This window comes from Molothrus aeneus, chromosome 24 (assembly GCF_037042795.1).
Source record: "Molothrus aeneus isolate 106 chromosome 24, BPBGC_Maene_1.0, whole genome shotgun sequence".
Taxonomy (NCBI): Eukaryota; Metazoa; Chordata; class Aves; order Passeriformes; family Icteridae; genus Molothrus; species Molothrus aeneus.
In genome coordinates, this window is record NC_089669.1 from 5,639,903 (window position 1) to 5,657,960 (window position 18,058).

An 18,058-nucleotide genomic window follows, 5' to 3' on the forward strand; every position below is an offset into this window, starting at 1 on the left:
CGCAGAGGACACGGACCTGCGGCGACAACAGCAAATGCGCCCGGCGAGAGGCGGCCGCCCCCGCTGGGCTTCTCCCAGGCTGGAGGCGAGCTCTGCCCCCGCCCAGGGCCAGCGGGCCCGGCCGAGGTGCCACGGGCTGGCCGGTCCCCACTGATGTCACCTTGTCACCCGCGCTCGGAAAGCATGCGGGGACACGGCTCCTGGCTGCCGTGGGACACGGGGCTGGCTGGGGACAGCCGCTGCTGAGAAACTGCCCCTCCAGCCCAACTTTGTCATCCCTCTGATCTGCTGCCACCAGGTCCCCATGAGGTCGCTGCTGCTGCCGCTGCTGGTGCTGTGCGTGCCGCGGCTCCCAGGGACCCTGGCACAGGTAAGCGCTCGGCTCCCCAGCCCCGCTTTGGCTTCTCAGCTCTCGGCTGCCAGCTCGCTGCCGCAGGGGCTGCCCGGGCGAGCGGCTCGGGGCTGCGGGTGCCTCTCCCTGGCCGTGCAGCTGCGCCACATCAGCGGCTTCGCCATCCCGAGCGGCGCTTCCCCCGCTGCCCCTCGCCCCCGGTGCTCCGGGCCCGCTGCCTGCGAGCGCGGCGTGTCCCCGTTGCCGTGGCTGCGCGGCTCCTCGCCCGCCACTGGCCCGGCTGCTGTTCCCAGGGTCCCCAGCCGCTTCGCTCTCCTCTGCCAAAAGCGCCGCGATCGGCGGGGAGCCGACACGAGTCTGCCCGCAGAGCCGAGGGAAAAGAACGCCAGGAAAATGATGGTTCTGCTGTGGCTTGTTGCAGGACAGGGAGTGGGCAGGAGACATTTCCTTTAACGTGGGGGGAACTGACGCCAGTCCAAAGCCGGGCACACCCTGCTGGGAGCAGGCTGTGAGAGAACACACGCCGGTGTCGCCGCTGCCGGGAGGGTGCCAGGGGCTCCGGGGATTCTGTTCTGCCCGGTGGGGTGGCAGCTGGACTGAGGTCTGCGGTCCCTCCCTTCCCTTGGTGGTGGGAAGGAGGTGTGCCTGTGGAGGGACTGAGATTGCCAGGCCCTGTGCAGAGCTCAATCCCTCCCTCTCTCTCCAGATATTCTCCTGTGCCCTGGATGGTTTGGTGGCCTTTCCCTGTGGGCATGGCCTGTGTTGTCTGCAGCCCCAGGACCTGTGCAAAAGGCCAGGGCAGCCCACAGGCTGCATCTGCCAAATCTGTCTCTTTGCCTTGGCTAAGGGAGGTCTGAGAAGTGACCCAGGCTCTCTTAGGAAAAGGGGTCAGAGCCCACAGATGGCATGTCAGGGTGGGAGCTGTGCCTGGCACAGGGCACCTCTCCCGGGTGCTGGTCTCATCCTGCTCCTCTCTCACTTGACACTTTCAATCCCCCAGGGCAAGGGATGCAACCACACAGCACAGGCAGCGCTGGAGGGCCAGGATGCACGTGGTGAAAGAGGTGAGTCACAGCAAGGAGGTTCCCAGGCTGAGGAGGGCAGGAGGAGGGCAGGATGGTCTCGTGCCTGGAGGGGTGAGATGAGATGTGCTGGACCAGGACTCTTGGAGTTAAGAGTGGCTTTGTAAATATTCTGCTTTAGGCTGACTACATGCCCAGGGAAGGGGGAGAGTCAGTCCCATCCTTCTCCAGCAACCGACTAGATGGGGGCACAAGGCTCCAGAGCTCTCTGCTTCCACAGAGCACCAGCTGGGCTCAGTGGCAGCACAGCCATAGGTGCCCTGCTCAGAGCCCTGGAGCTGGATCAGAATCTGTAAGGCAGCCCCAGAGCTGCTGTAGGCCTGGAGCCAGCACAGTGCCCGCATGGCATCAGTCTGTGCCAGTGAGAAATCACCTGGATGATCCACAGGCACCTGTAAGGGCATGAGGTGGATGTGGATGTGCTGTGTGTGGTGTGGTTAGTGGGAACATGAGCAGTGCTGGGGTCATCACAGGCATCTGGCCCATTTTAGGTACATTTGTGCTGCAGATGTGAGGAGGGTGACAGAGGGAGGCAGGTGAGGAAGCTGCTGGAAACTCAAGAGAAGCAGAGAAACATGGGCTGAGAGCTCACACCTTCAGGAGATAAGAAAGAGCTTGCAGTAACAAACCATCCCTGCCTGACACCAGGCAGGACAGTGAGCTGTGAGTTGCCTTCAGGTCAGCTCTGCCTGGTGCTCTGGGTGTCTGCTGACAGCAAGGGTGGCCCAGGGCAGCTGGCCCAGGTGTAGACACCTCACCCATGGCACCCAGCTACATTTAGTTAGCCAATGTTACCCTTCCTGAGCTGGCTGATCCTAAATACACATTTGAACTTCTCAGGGATGGCCCTGTGGGGCACTACATGCTCCTTTTCATGTCCATCTGATGTTGTCTGGTCCTTTTGCCCTCACCAGCAGGCTCCAAACCACAGCATTGCATGGAACAGAAGTTGCACATAGTTCTGAAAGTCCAGCTCTAGGGAAGACACACACACAGAGCTCCTGAGCAGTGCCAATGGTGTCCCTGTCCCGGGCTCAGCCCACACTGCTCCTCCCTGGCTGTGTAAAGGTGCCCCATGGCAGCCCTCTGGGGCAGTCATTGTGCTTGGTTTGTGCTGGCTCACTGTGCCAGACCCTATGTAAGCCTGTCATAACACGTTGCACACCATAAATTTGAAGTGCTAATTATTTCACAAATGTGTTACTAGCACTAGAGCTGTTCTGGCATTTTCCAAAGGCTGTGTGCCATAGAAAGCTCATGGATGTGGCACCTGGGGACTTGGGTTAGTGCTGGACTTGGCAGTGCTGGGGGAGCAGTTGGACTCAATGATCTTAAAGGGCTTTTCCAATCTAAATGGTTCCATGACTGACAGCAAGGCTGAGGATGGGGGTGTGTAACAATCTGCTGGAGACATTGTGAGGCAGAGATGACCCTGCCCTGGTCACACCACCAGCTTGGGCCTGACAGACAGGCTCTGCTTGCCTCCTGTTGTGTGGGTGACTCCCGAGCAGCTCTAAGGGCAGGAATTCAATAGCAGTTTCAGCCACTGACCCATCAATTAGGCCAAGCCCTGAATGCCACTTCCCTGTCCCCAGACACTCCATTGGGATGCCACAGGCCCTGTCCTCGCTGCTGCAGCACAGCCAGTGCAGGGACACACCTCAGCAGTGGCTGGGGCCTCTCTGGTCCCACATTTCCTCCATGCATGCAGTGTCCCAGTCCTCTCATGTCACCTCTGAACTGGGCAGGATGGGGGTGTCTCATTGTCTGGATCCCCCCAAAGCAGCCTTTGCCCCTCCTCTGTCAGAGCCCACACAGGGGCAGAGACTGTTGCAGGGAGCACAATGACCTCCCTGCCACACCCATCCTGCTCCCTGTCTTGCTCCTCCATGGTGGGCTCAGAGCCTCCAACATCTTGTTGAGGGGCTCAGGCCAGCCAAGGTGATGAGCAGTGGATTAGACCCAGCCAAGGAACTTCTCTGCCTTAAACCAGGATGCTCTGGACAAAGCCCATGGTGACTGAAGCCTCCTGGTCGTTCTTCAGTGGAGCAGATGCTCCATGCTTAGGAGCATCTCTTTGACAGCTTCCTTTGACCTGAGTCCATGAAGGTTTCTGAACATCCTTGTGTTTCCCAAAGGCTGTTCAGAGTCCTTGGGGTCAGGGTGGTGGTGTACCCCAGCAAGGGTGGGTGGCTGGGAGCTGGCCCTGCAGGCTGGCACCCAACACCACCAATCCCTGCTGAGAGTTTTGGATTTGCCTCTGCAGGCACCCTCCTGAATGTCAGTGTGAGTGACCATGACCGCTCAGACTCCCTCCTCCTGTCCTGGGATGAGCCAGAGGGAGGTGCCAAGGGATATTTCCTTGCCCTGGCCCCCCTGGGGTCAGGCATGCTGCTGCAGAATGGCTCTGCTGGACCCAACACCACCAGCTTCTGGTTCCATGGGCTGACTCCTGGCACACGCTACGAGATTGAGGTGACAGCCACGCTGGCCTGCATGGACACTGCCAGCCAGACCATCACAGCACAGACAAGTAAGGGCTCCCCAGGACCTCAGTGCTCCTACCAGTGATTGTTGTGCTGTTTGGAGCCCTACTGGTTCATGGGAGGTTGGGCTTTTCCTCACTTTCACAAGAACCAGGGTCCTTTTTGTGTCTCCAGAGTCTTAGGTTGGGCTTTTCCTCACTTTCACAAGAATTTAGGTCCTTTCTGTGTCCCCAGAGTCTTAGGGGTCATTCCCTCATCCTTGTCCTGCCCCTGCACCTTGTATGGGCTGGGTTCATGCTGTGTCTTCTCCTCCTAGAATAATGGAGGTAATGATGGACCAGCCCATGGTGTGGCTCACAGAGAGCTGAGGGGTGGAAAATGTCATGCCTGGAAGTCAAGAAATAGCTACAAGGAAGGAGCATCTGCTCTACAATTTTGGCACATCTCTGTCAATCACTGCTCACCCCCAGGGCTTGCTCTGTGCCAAGGGCTGGAGAAGGGGCAGGGCTGGTGGCTCTACAGCTCAGGTGTGGATGGCAGCCCTTGCCTGCACCTCTCCAGAAGATCCTTGAGTAAATCAGTGCAGATGAAGGTGGGAAACCTAGCAAAGGAGAGTAGAGCTGGAGGGAGGAGATTGGGCAGTGGAAGGGCTGGTGTCAGGCAGCAGTGGCAGAAGCAGAAGCTGGTTGTCACAGAAGGGCAGGTGGCAGAACCCACAGGGCCAGCAGGTACAGAGGACCTGTCAGCTGGTGAGCTTCCAGGTGATGATGGCTTCACCTTCATGTGTTGGGCTGACCAAGCCTCCCTGCTCCATTCAGAGGAGCTGCTGGGACTGATCCAAGGGGATGGTGCAGCCCACACAGCCCATAGGAGGCTGGTGAGTGCTCAGGGAGGTCATGGGGCTGTGCTTGGGGAATCCCTGCTGGAGCCCCTCTGCTCTGGAGGCAGGCTGAGAGAGCTGGGGTTGTTCAGCCTGGAGAGGAGAAAGCTCCCAGGTGACCCTGGAAATGCCTTTTAGTGCCTAGAGAGGATTTGAAAATGGAGAAACAGGGGCTTTTTACATGGGCAGATGGTGGCAGGACAAGAGGGAAGAGTCTTAAACTGGCAGAGGAGAAGTTTAGATCAGATCTTAGGAAGAAATTCTTCCATGTGAGGGTGGTGAAGATCTGGCACAGGTTGCCCAGAGAAACTTTGGCTGCCCCATCCCTGGAAGTGCCCAGGGCCAGGCTGGACAGGGCTTGGAACATCTTGAGCTAGTGTTAGGTGTCTCTGCACAGGATGCCCAGAGCAGCTGTGGCTGCCCCATCCCTGGGAGTGTCCAAGGCCAGGCTGGACAGGGCTGGAGAGCTGGGATAGTGGAAGGGGGAATGAATGAGCTTCAAGGTCCTTTCCAATCCAAACCATTCCACAGTTCTGTGGCTCTATGAAATGCATTTTTGGTGCTCTTTGATTGTTGTCAGGGATATGTTGTGGTATCACCTGATCACCTCATCCTGGTGGATGTTCCCAACACGATGGGTGCTGTGCAAATACAGCCAAGGAATCCAGGAGCCTCTGGCAGGTCAAAACAGTGAGGGCAGCCCTCCCAGAACCCACTATTGCACCTTCCCCCAGCCTCTCTGCTCTGGCCACAGGCTGATGAGGGGGGTGGGACTGGATGAGCTTTAGGGTCCCTTCTAGCCCAAACCCTTCCAGGATTCTGTGACTGGGTCCTGTGAAGCTGCCTGGCAGCACCTCCCTGGGCAAAGGCAAGTTGCACCAGCCTGTGAGCAGCTTGCCAGCTCAGGCTGTGGCAGAAGCAGCCAGCCCTGTCTGTCCATGTCCCATGCAGGTCCCTCGCCTGTCCTGAACCTGACTCTGAGCAGCAGCAGCTCCTCCTCTCTGCGTGCAGCCTGGGCACACGGGCACGGCCAGAGGGACGGCTACAGCCTGGCACTGTGGCACAGCCACTCCCAGAGCCTGGTGAGGAACGTGTCCCTCCTGCCCAGCACCTCCACCTTCCTCTTTGAAGGGCTCCAGGCGGGCAGTGAGTATGCCCTGAAGGTCAGCACCCTGGCTGGGCCCCGCCAGGCCAGCACCAGCACCCACCAGTGGACAGGTAGGGAGTGATGGGTGCCCAAGGAGGGAGGGGTGCTAGGAAGGGTTTGGCAGGAGGGATGCAGCACGTGTGGCAGGCTGGCAAGGGGAGGACGTCTCCAGGCTTGGGGTGGGGAGCTTGTGAGTGGTGGGGAATGGCTGGAGTGTTTCACATCCTCACTGTGAGCTGAGTGCCTGGGCCAAGGGGAAAACTTTGCACTTGGGCCTGCATTGCAGCACCCAGGGCTTGGATTTGCCTGTTCCCAACAGAGAGGGGCAGTCTGGGGATCCTGGATCTCCTCGCTGCTGAGAGCTGTGGCAGTGCTGCAGTTCCCAGTCTGCCACCCCTGTGCCCTGCAGCTGAAAGACCATGGCAATGTGGAGGGACCTCCAGCCTGTGTGGGAGGGGGCACAGGAGAGACACCCCTCAGTAGACCCCTACCAGACCTTCACCCCTCTGCCACAGAGAGCAGCTGTGGGCACAGGGGGGGAGAGAGGAGGCTCCAGGGACCACCAGCCCCAATGCTGAACCCTGCTGTGTCCTGCTCTTCCCCTCAGCTCCCTCCATCCCCACCCAGCTGAAGCTCAGCCCAGGGTCCAGCACCAGCCTCGTCGCCTCCTGGGCAGGGGCTGCAGGGGCTGCCTGGCTCCACCTGGAGCTTCACAACCTCCTCACCCAAAAGGTCAGCATGAGCCTGTCAGCCAGGAGGGGCCTCAGCAGCTACACCTTCCAGCATCTGCACCCTGGCACTCACTACTGCCTGGGGCTCAGTGCCACAGCTGGGCCCTACACTGCGCTGGGACCCAATGCCACTGCCTGGACATGTGAGTATCAGCTTGGTGGCCCCAGCTTTCTCCCTGACTCTGGTCCAGCCTCTGGATCCAAAAATCCTTGGGTGCACGGGGTGATTTTGCTTGGACCTGGCCAAAAGTTGCTCCAGGCCCCAGCTCTGGGGCACTGCTGTGGTGGGGCCAGTGAATCCCTTCAGCAGGTGGATCCCCTGTGCTGGCCTGCTTCTCCCTGAGATGCAGTGGGAGCAGCCTGTGGGCTCTGCCCTAGGAGGAGGATGGAAGGACAGCAGGTCCCACTGGTGTTCAGTGCTGCTGGAACTTGGCTCTCATGGCTGTACAAGGGCAGCAGAAAAAATGGAGCAAAGGGGCAGCAGCTGAGCTGGTTTGAGCTGGAGGCCTCTGGGAGGGGCTTATGCAAGAACAAGAAAGACTTTTTACATGGGCAGACAGTGATAGGACAAGGGGAGAATGGTTTTAAACTAAAATAGGAGAAATTTAAATTAGATATTAGGAAGAAATTCTTAGGGTGCTGAGGCCCTGGCACAGGTTTCCCAGAGCAGCTGTGGCTGCTCCATCCTTGGGAGTGTCCAAGGCCAGGCTGGACAGGGCTGGAGAGCTGGGATAGTGGAAGGGGGAATGAATGAGCTTCAAGGTCCTTTCCAATCCAAACCATTCCACAGTTCTGTGGCTCTATGAAATGCATTTTTGGTGCTCTTTGATTGTTGCCAGGGATATGTTGTGGTATCACTTGATAATTTCATCCTGGTGGATGTTCCCAACACGATGGGTGCTGTGCAAATACAGCCAAGGAATCCAGGAGCCTCTGGCAGGTCAAAACAGTGAGGGCAGCCCTCCCAGAACCCACTATTGCACCTTCCCCCAGCCTCTCTGCTCTGGCCTCAGCCTGATGAGGGCCCTGAAAAAGGGAACTTTGCTGGTGACACCACATCCATAGCCCAGTAAAAAATTCCAGTCCTGAACTGGCTCTCCCAGATGTTTCCAGGAAAACCAGGAGGGCAATGAAGAGGGCAGAGCAGATTCACACTGAACACCAAGGCAGTGTTGGCCCTCACAGGATGGAGGTGCCAGAGCAGACTCAGAGCTGCTGTGGCCAGTGACTTGTCCTGGCACTGGCCAAACACTGCTCGTGTGTATGCTGGGAGGAGCTGGGTGCCACCAGTGTCAAATCTCCAGCTCCTCCTGCTCCACCTGCCAGCCTGGGAAGCTGGAGCCTGCTCCCTGCTCCGTGCAGATGGGATTCTGGAAGGCCTCCAGAGCTCCAGCTGGTTTCTTTCTGCTCTGGAGTGAGGCTGATCCCTGCTGTTGCTGTCTGCAGCTCTGACCTGCTCCACTGAACAGAATTCCCCCATGGCAGACACACGAGCCAGGGGCATCTGGCCAGGAGTTTGGTCCAGGCCAGTTCCTGGGAATATCAGCAAGCTCATGGTGGGATGTGAATGGAGTGCAAGGAGACTTTCAGGAATTTCCCAGCAAGGCTGCCAGCTTTGTCTGGACTCTGTTAGTCCAGGAATGCTTGTGCTGGGGAGTGCAGATGGCTCAGTCCAAAAGGATGTCTAAGGCTGGACGTAACTCTGCAGGAATGAGGCTCAGCAGTGTAAAGGGGTACAGAGTACCCCATAACCCTGACTCACACAATCCTATTCCCTTCCAGACCCCTTGAGTCCAAACAATGTGACCCTGAGCAGTGCAGAGGAGCAGAACTCCTTAGAGGCTCGCTGGAGTGTCCCAGGGGGACACAGGGACTTCTACCTGGTGACCCTGCAGGAGGGACAGGACAGTGCTCCAACCAGGAACATCTCCGTGGGTGGGGACAACGACCACGTCACCTTCCACGGGCTGAGCCCTGGCCAGCAGTACTCTGTGCAGGTGGTGGCGGTGGCAGGGCCCTACAGGGCATCAGCACAGAGCTCAGCAGCCTGGACAGGTGAGCAGAAAGCCCATGTGTGGCCCTTGGGGCTGTTCCTGCTGCCTGGAGGGGGCTGGGGGTGAGGCAGGCACAGGGACAGGGCACCTGGGACACCTGGTCTCAAGAGTAGGTTGTGGGTCAGAGCAGGAAATTCTGCCTCCCCAGAGCTCCTGGTGAGGGTGGGCTCAGAGCTCCTGGGCAGGCTTGTGCCAGGCACAGAGCAAGATCAGATCCTGCTTTGTGCCTTCTGGACTCTGCTGGGCAGGTTGCAGGCAGCTCCTGCCTTCCCCTCAGCACAGCTGCATGGGTGGGCAGGGAAGCACCACCAGCTCCCCTGAGGGGGCATCTCCCTGTGCTCACTCCCCTGGGTGACCTGTGGAGCCACAGCTGGTGCTGCCCCAGATCTGCCACTCTGGGGAGGGACAATTGTGGGGAGGTGCCCACCCAACCCATGGTGCTGGGCGCACTAAGAGCTCTCCCTGCAGCCCCTTCTGCCCCTGTGTGGGATGGAGACAACTGCAGTGCCACAGAATCACAGAACTGTTAGGGTTGGAAGGGACCTCTGGAGATCATCTAGTCCAACCCCCCTCCTCTAGGGTCCCCTAGAGCAACTTGAAAAGCAGAAAATATCTTGTGAAAGCCATGCCTGATGCACTGCCCTGTGTCATGCTGTCCTTTTCCCTTGCAGAACCACGAGCACCCTCTGCTGTGAGCCTGTCCAGCCAGGGCAGCCCCCACAGCCTGCTGGCCAGCTGGGAGGAGGCCTCAGGGGAGGGTTACCTGCTGGTCCTCAGCCTTGCAGAGCACCCTGTGAAGAACAGCTCCTTGCCCAGGGGGGTCACCAGCTTCACCTACGAGGGCCTGCACCCTGGGACCCTGTACACCTTTGAGGTCAGCACTGTGGCTGGTCCCTACACATCCTCACCTCAGTGCATCTCCAACTGGACATGTGAGTGCCACAGCCCCTGATGGTAGGACTAAAAGTCTTTTGTCCTTGGGGGTGTGTGGCAGCCGTCTTGACATCTTCAGTGTCATGCTTTTTATAAGCTACAAGAACGTTGAAGTTTACCGGATTATTAATTGATGATTTGTGATCATGATTTATATTTTTGTTTGGGTTTTTTTTTTGGGGGGTGGGGGAAGAAAAGGAAAAGGTTGGTTTTAGGATTAGTTCTGTATTTGTTTTAGGGTGATTGTGGAATGATGTTGATTGATCGTTTAGTTTTTAATACTAGGAAATATAGAAGAATCCCTTCCCCTGATGTCACACCTCAGGGCACTGACAGCACACATCTTCCACAGCTGAATCCAGTAACTGGGCAAAAGGCTCAGCAGGAGGCAGAGGTGCTGCAGATGTGTGTGACCCTGCTGTTTCCCAGTCACCAGGCACAAGGGGCAGCCCAGTGCCCTTCTCCTCAGCCATCACTGCTCAGGCTAACGCTGCCTTCAGCCACCCCCTCCACCACCACCTCCTCCAGCACCAGAACATTTTTTTCTCTGCCAGTTTGAGCTGTGCTGGCCCAGTCCCTGCCAGACTGGTGTGTGGGTGTCAGCAGGGGTGCTCCAAGCACCTGGGTGCAGGTTTATCCAGGGAAGGGATTCCTGCCCCAGCACATTTGGAGCTGCACTTCTGCCAGGTGATTCTAGACCTTTCCTTTTCTAGACCCTTTGTCCCCAGAGCAGCTGACCCTCAGCAATGGGGGCCACAGCACCTCTCTGCAAGCCTCCTGGAGAGCAGCATCCTCTGGCAGCACTGGCTACACAGGGACCCTCTGGGAAACCAAGTCCCAGGAGCAGGTCAGGAATGTGACTGTGGGGAGTGACTGGACCAATGTCACCTTGGAGAACCTGGTCCCTGGGCGGCAGTACACGCTGGAGATGGCTGCTGTGGCTGGGCCTTACAGATCCCCTGTGAGATCAGCCACTGACTGGACATGTGAGTGTGACAGTGCTACCTCACCCTGCTGCAGGTCACAACCTCCCCTGCCCCTGAGAGCAGAATGTCAGAGTGGCCCATGTGTGGGGAAGTGGGAATCAGAGACAGGGGTGCATAGACAGACAGAATGGGCAGTCAGCTGGAGCCACATTCAGCCATGTTGGAAGTAGAAGGGTCTGCAGTGCAGGAGGAACCCATCACTGAACAGAAAACTCCCAAATGTCACCCAGGGGAAGGTGGGGACCTGCTCCCATGTCTGCTGTGGAGCAGGGGCTCTGGCTGCTCTGGGTTTGCTGTGCTGACTCCTGACCTAACCCCAGCAGGCACAGACAGGGCAGGGTGCCCAGGACAGCCCCACAGCACAGCACAGCCTCCTCTCACTGCCTGGCTGTCCCCTCTCACTGCCTGGCTGTCCCCTCTCACTGCCTGGCTGTCCCCTCTCACTGCCTGGCTGTCTCCTCTCTCTCAGACCCCCTGGCTCCATCTGGTGTGACGCTGACCAACACCCGGCGCCCAATGGGGCTCTCGGCCTTCTGGGACAAGGCTGCTGGTGATGTGGACCAGTTCCACCTCCAGCTCTACAGCAAGAGCCATACAGCACAGAGGAACACCTCAGTGGGGCCAAACACCCACAACTTCACATTCCTGGGGCTGTCTCCTGGCACTCAGTACTTCCTGAAGGTGACTGTCCTCGCTGGCCCATACAGATCCTCGTCACACTTTGCCACTGAGTGGACATGTAAGTCAGAAATATTCCCAGTCTCCTGCAGGGATGGGACATCCTGGCACTGCCTGCAAGACTAGCAATGGCACAAACTTGTCTGGGTGGAGGGAGGGCTCCAGTGAGACCTGCGTGCTCCCTGTCCTGGAAGACAGAGCAGGTCTCACAGTGTCCTAGGTTAGGTGCTGTGTGCTGGGCCCCAAAGGACCCAGTCAAGTTGAACCTTCTGCCTAGACCACTGGTGATCTGAAGGCCAGCCAGGGACTGGTGGGAGAGGGATGTGAGAAAGGAAGCATAGAGACCTGTATGGGCTTGCTGCTCCCTATCTGTGGAGCAGAGCAGCCCACTGGGAGCTGGGTGCTCTCAGCACCTGCCTGCCAGCAGCACCCTGGGGACATGCACAGGCAGCTTGCATGTCCCCCAGGAGAACAGGAGATGTGGTGGCCCGGTGCCCCCACTTCTCTTTCAGCCCTGTGAAGAGGTGTAGGCTGTGCCTGCTCTGGCTTCTCCACCACCTCATGGGTGTCCATGCTCTGCTTCCCTCCAGATCCCCTGTCCCTGGCTAACGTGAGTGTGCAGCCTGGCCGGGAACCCCAGGAGCTGCACGTGAGCTGGGTGGAGTCCGGAGGTGGCAGAGATCACTTGGTGCAGCTCTCAGTGGCTGAGTCCCTGTCCATCATCAGGAATGTGTCTGTGCCCCGTGGAGTGACCCAGCTGGACCTGCAGGGGCTGGTGCCAGGCTCCCGGTACCGCGTGGAGATCATTTCCCAGGCCGGGCCTCATCGCATCTCCTCTCAGACTGCCATCGGCTACACTGGTACAGCACAGCTCCCTGCTCCCATCCGCTGTGTGGATGCCCACAGTCCTCCAGCTCCCAGCTCCATTCCCACACTAGATTAGTTCTGCCCAGCCCAGGTCTGCCCCAGTGACGCTGTTTCTCTCCCACAGTCCCCCTGCCTCCTCGTTCCCTGTCTGCCAGCCCTGTCAGCACAGCCCGGGCTCTGGCTGTGCACTGGGAGGCTGCTCCTGGCCACAGGGATGGATACCTGCTCAGCGTGCTCCAGGAGGGCTCTTCTGCACAGCCAAGGAACCTGGAAGCAGGGAAGGACAGCACCAATGTCACTGTGGCACAGCTGGAAGCAGGGACATGCTACCTTGTGAGGATCTGGGCAGTGGCTGGGCCCTACCGCTCCCTCCCCGAGAACATCACTGGCTGCACAGGTCAGCAGCTGACACCCATGGGTGGTGGCATCAGTGTTGGTGCCTGGGGAGAGGGAGAGGGAGGAGAAGGAGAAGGAGAAGGAGAAGGAGAAGGAGAAGGAGAAGGAGAAGGAGAAGGAGAAGGAGAAGGAGAAGGAGAAGGAGAAGGAGAAGGAGAAGGAGAAGGAGAAGGAGAAGGAGAAGGAAGGCACCCTGGCCTGGTTTCTGATGAAGCTGGCCTGTGGTCACTTCCTGCCTCTCACAGTCTCCGTGTACAAAGATAGCTGCATGTTCAGATGTGTATTTTTTCCTCTCTGACTTGTGTGCCTTGTTTTTCCTCACAGTTCCTGCTGCACCTACAAACCTGAGCCTTACCAACCCAGGCAGCTCCTCAGAGCTTTACACATCCTGGAACAAGCCCCCTGGCAGGAGGGACCACTACCATGTTACTCTGTACAGCCTCAGCACCCAGAGCAGGACTCAGGTCCAGACCTTGAGTCCAGATGCCCTGAACACCACCTGGACTCAGCTGGAAGCAGGCAGCAAGTTTGCTGTGCAGGTCACTGCTGTGAAAGGCTCGTTAGAAGCCTCTTCCATCAATGTCACCCAATGGACATGTGAGTCTGACTGCCTGGGTTGGGCACCCCACTGTGAGCCTCCACCTGAGCCTTCCAGAGCACCCACTGTCACCTTCCCCATCCCAAGCCATGGCCACAGCTTCTGTGTGATGGTCCCACCCTTCTGTTCACTGCCCTCACTCCATCCTGGGCACAGAGCCCATCCCCCCATCCACCCCAGAGGCTCTGGTTATCTCCCCTGCCACATCCAGCAGCACACCCCAGGGATGATACTCTCAAAGCCGTGTGCCCTGCCTGGCCCTTTGTGCCCAGGCTTCTCTCCAGAGGATCTCTGGTCCAGCCTGCCTGGAGGAGCCCTGGGCACAGCAGCCAGCTCTCAGCACTGAGCAGCAGGGATAACTGGCTCCCTGTTGCTTTGCAGATCCCTTGGCTCCTGTGAACCTCACCCTGAGCAGCCCCTCAGGCTCAGCACTGGTGGTGACCTGGGCAGTGCTGGGCCGAGGGGCAGAAGGCTTCGTGGTGGATGCCCATGACACAGCGTCTGGCACTCCTGTGGGGCACACACTGCTGGGTGGCCATGCCAGGAGCCACATCCTGAGGAGCCTCAGCCCTGGCACCCGCTACAGCGTGGCAGTGAGGGCCACAGCTGGGCCCTTCCATGCCAGCACCCCCAACCTCACCCACTGCACACGTGAGTGTGATGCTCTCCTTGCTGTGTTCTTCACCAGATCTCCCCTTCCCAGTTCAGTCAGGGGCCATACTGGTGCAGCTGTCCTGCTTACCTCTGCCACCCATGCACATACCCAGTGCTTGTTCTCTGCTGGATGCAGCACGAGGAGTCTGTGCTTGACCCTGTGCCACACCCTGTCCCTGGTAGCCACCCACAGTCTCAGCCAGCAGCCAGGCAGGAAACAGCTGCCACAGAGCCACGGCCAGCCTGTGGCACCCTGCTGCTGCCCCAGCTCCTGCAGCACAGATGTGGAGCATCTCCTTGTGCTGAGCCCAGCTGTGGCTGCTGGCAGTGCCCTGTGTTTCCTCCCCAGCCCCGCTGCCCCAGCTCCTGCAGCACAGAGCTGGAGCCTGTCCTTGTTCTGAGCCCAGCAGTGGCTGTGGCAGTGCCCTGTGTTTCCTCCCCAGCTCCGCTGCCCCAGCTCCTGCAGCACAGGCCTGGCAAAGGCAGGGCTGCCCAGATGTGCCGTGCTGGGGCATTCCCTGCCTGTGCTGACCCATCTCCCTGTGTACAGAAGCACACATCTCTACAGGACACCTGTACTGTACCTGTGTACAGAAGGCTCACTGAGTCCTTTCCCACAGGAAGAAACCACACCTTGTTCTGAGCCCAGCTGTGGCTGTGGCAGTGCCCTGTGTTTCCTCCCCAGCTCTGCTGCTGCCCCAGCTCCTGCAGCACAGGCATGGCACAGACATGGAGCCTCTCCTTGTACTGAGTGAGCCCACATGTGGCTGATGGCAATGATCTGTGTTTCCTCCCCAGCCCCACTGCCACAGCTCCTGCAGCACAGGCCTGGCACAGAGCTGGAGCCTGTCCTTGTTCTGAGCCCAGCAGTGGCTGTGGCAGTGCCCTGTGTTTCCTCCCCAGCCCTGCTGCCCCAGCTCCTGCAGCACAGAGCTGGAGCCTGTCCTTGTTCTGAGCCCATCTGTGGCTGTGGCAGTGACCTGTGTTTCCTCCCCAGCCCCGCTGCCCCAGCTCCTGCAGCACAGACCTGGAGCCTGTCCTTGTTCTGAGCCCAGCAGTGGCTGTGGCAGTGCCCTGTGTTTCCTCCCCAGCCCCACTGCCACAGCTCCTGCAGCACAGGCCTGGCACAGAGCTGGAGCCTGTCCTTGTTCTGAGCCCAGCTGTGGCTGTGGCAGTGACCTGTGTTTCCTCCCCAGCCCCGCTGCCCCCGGCCGCCGTGCGCCTGCTGAGCCCGGGGCACCCCGACAGGCTGAGCGTGGCCTGGGGGGCCCCAGCCGGGGGCAGGGATGGATACAGCCTGACCCTGTACCGGGCAGCCCTGGGCACTGTGGCAGCCACAGCCTCGCTTGGCAGGGACACCCACAACTTCACCTTCACGGGGCTGGCCCCAGGACACGAGTACTCACTGGAAGTCGCTGCCACAGCTGGACAGTACCAGGCAGCAGCACCCAAAATCAGTGCCTGGACATGTAAGTACCTGGAGCAGTGTCCTCTGCAGAGGGGTGGGAAATGTCACACACTGGGCTCTCCTGGGGAGAGTTGGGAGGTTCATGGGGGACCTGGTGGCTTTGGAGATGTGCACACACCTCTGCACAGGTGTGAACTCAGCAGTCAGTGCAGGGGCACACTGCTGGCTGCATGACACTGGCAGGTTCAGCTGTAGGCTTGCACAAGGCCACGCTGATGAAACCTCATATGCAGCCTCTGCTGTGTTTTGGGGTATCCCTGGGGGCTGCAATGGGGTCTGGATAACCCAGCCCTGTCCAGCACAGCCTGTCCCAGCTCCCAATGGGGTCTGGAGAGCTCAGCCCTGTCCAGCACAGCCTGTCCCAGTTCCCAAACAGCTCCCAGCCACAGGCCACCTTAGCAAGCTTAGGTGATATCAGCTCTAGTGATTATCAGCTCATTTGTGATTTCAGCTCTTTGCTTGCTGGGTGCCTTAGGCAGACACAGGGAGAGAGAGGAGAAGGCTGTGTGAGGTTCCACAGGAGTGTCTTTATTGAATCTTCTGTGAAGGTTCTCAGGGACAGCTCTTCTGCCAAACTGGGCAAAAGTAGGGGTTTTTATAGGGTACAGGGGTTTTAGAAATTGTCCAATAGTAAGGGTCAAAGGAAAGTGACCTATAGTCTTACAGAGAGATAAGCAAGGGTCTGAAGGCAGAAAAAGGGGCTTCTAAGGTCCAGTCATCATCACTGGGCATTTCCTATCTTAGGCTGCTGAACACCATGGGGGCATTGCAGGCTCTGGGCCTGCCACAAAACAGGGCTGCCCAGATGTGCCTGTGCTGGGGCATTCCCTGCCTGTGCTGGGACATCTCCCTGTGTACAGAAGCACAGATGTGTACAGGGCACCTGTGCTGTACCTGTGTACAGGAGGCTCACCGAATCCTTTCCCACAGGTAGAAACCAGGTTACCATAAAGGTTCGTGAAATGAATCAGTGTAGTACAAGAAACCACTAATCCAGCACTTCTCCCCAGCCAGAAAGGTTCTAGGGCTGGTCAGAGAACAGAGGCTGTGCCAGTGCTGTACCTGCACAGCAGCTGGGTGTGGGAACACCCCTGTGATCATGGCAGGGTGCAGGTGTTCCCACTGGGCTCTGGGAATGAGCATGACTTGGATGAGGAGGGCTTGGCATGAGAGGGACCAGTAAGGGTGATCATCATTAAAGGTGAGGTGAGATGAGAGTAGAAAAGAGAGAAGTGAGGATGAGGAGGTGTTTGTCAGAGGGGATCCTCCCTCGGGGAGCACCTGTCCTGCTGCACTATGACCATCAGGTCTCTGTGTGCTGCTGCTGGGTGTCCTGTCCCTAGCACGAGGTGTGCTGGCTCCCCAGCTCCTGCAGCACAGGCCTGGCACTGTAGCAGACCCCATAGAATTGTCTAAGACCCCGTGGAGGGCTGAGACTTAACAGCAGGAATTGCTGAGTCATGATGAGATAGCAAAATAAGCTCCTGTCTTCTGCCTCTTGGACCCTAGCTTATCTCTGTAACCCCATAGGTCACTGTCCCCTAACCCCTACTATTGGACAAGTTTGGATCCCCTATACCCTATAAAAAGGGGCTGTTTTAGCCCATTCAGCAGAAGAAGAGCCATCGCTGGAACCCTTCACAGACCCCTCAGTAAAACCATTGCTGTGGAACCACCAGGACCTCTCCTTCTCCTCTCTCTCACCTGCTTCTCCCCCGAGCCCACTGGCGCCTTAGCAAGCAAGAGCTGGAAATCCTGAGAGAGCTGATGATCACTAAAGAGCTGAAATCCACTAAGCTTGCTTAAGGTAGCAGCGGCTACGAGCGGCCTGGGTATGCGGGCACTCTGTCTCCAGGAGGGACTGAGCTGTGTGGGTAGGACTGCCTTGCTCAGGGCAAAGCCTGCTCTGGGGCAGGGGGGACTTTATGGCACAGACATGGAGCATGTCCTTGTGCTGGCTGAGCCCAGCACTGGCTGTGGCAGTGCCCTGTGTTTCCTCCCCAGGCCTGGGCCTGTTGCTGCCCCAGCTCCTGCAGCACAGACATGGAGCCTGTCCTTGTTCTGAGCCCAGCAGTGGCTGTGGCAGTGCCTGTGTTTCCTCCCCAGGCCTGCTGCTGCCCCAGCTCCTGCAGCACAGATGTGGAGCATCTCCTTGTGCTGAGCCCAGCTGTGGCTGCTTGGCACAGAGCTGGAGCCTGTCCTTGTTCTGAGCCCAGCAGTGGCTGTGGCAGTGACCTGTGTTTCCTCCCCAGCCCCGCTGCCCCCGGCCGCCGTGCGCCTGCTGAGCCCGGGGCACCCCGACAGGCTGAGCGTGGCCTGGGGGGCCCCAGCCGGGGGCAGGGATGGATACAGCCTGACCCTGTACCGGGCAGCCCTGGGCACTGTGGCAGCCACAGCCTCGCTTGGCAGGGACACCCACAACTTCACCTTCACGGGGCTGGCCCCAGGGAGCAAATACCTGCTGGAGGTGGCATCTGTGGCTGGCGCCTTCAGGGCACCTGCAGGGAACGTCAGCAACTGGACTTGTGAGTACCTTTTCTGAGGGGATGTGTGTGGGTTGTCTGCTTGTTTTTTCTGCCTCTCTTGAGGTCAGGATTGAAGGCACTTGGATGATAGTTCATGTTCAGGCTCAGGTGTTTATTGTTTTCTTATCAGTGTTACAGCCTCAAAACTGAGTTCTGCAGACTTTTATTAGCAAGGCACAAAATGGCTAACTATCTCTTGTTATAAGGTCGTTTAGGCTAAA

At 58.4% G+C, this 18,058-nt stretch overlaps 1 protein-coding gene across 1 annotated transcript in view; it reads left to right on the plus strand.

Annotated features, from left to right (window-relative positions):
- Positions 1-284: 284 nt before the first annotated feature.
- LOC136566305 (receptor-type tyrosine-protein phosphatase V-like) overlaps positions 285-18,058 on the plus strand; it is a 47,240-nt gene continuing 29,466 nt past the window's right edge. Inside the window, exons 1-15 of the mRNA XM_066565395.1 lie at positions 285-370; positions 1,353-1,416; positions 3,701-3,967; positions 5,752-6,018; positions 6,555-6,821; positions 8,461-8,733; positions 9,404-9,664; positions 10,379-10,651; positions 11,121-11,390; positions 11,920-12,189; positions 12,321-12,593; positions 12,917-13,189; positions 13,572-13,841; positions 15,041-15,313; positions 17,565-17,837. Of these exons, the coding sequence (XP_066421492.1) occupies positions 305-370; positions 1,353-1,416; positions 3,701-3,967; positions 5,752-6,018; positions 6,555-6,821; positions 8,461-8,733; positions 9,404-9,664; positions 10,379-10,651; positions 11,121-11,390; positions 11,920-12,189; positions 12,321-12,593; positions 12,917-13,189; positions 13,572-13,841; positions 15,041-15,313; positions 17,565-17,837 (3,640 nt within the window). The 5' untranslated portion in view covers positions 285-304. The remainder of the gene's footprint in view (positions 371-1,352; positions 1,417-3,700; positions 3,968-5,751; positions 6,019-6,554; positions 6,822-8,460; positions 8,734-9,403; positions 9,665-10,378; positions 10,652-11,120; positions 11,391-11,919; positions 12,190-12,320; positions 12,594-12,916; positions 13,190-13,571; positions 13,842-15,040; positions 15,314-17,564; positions 17,838-18,058) is intronic.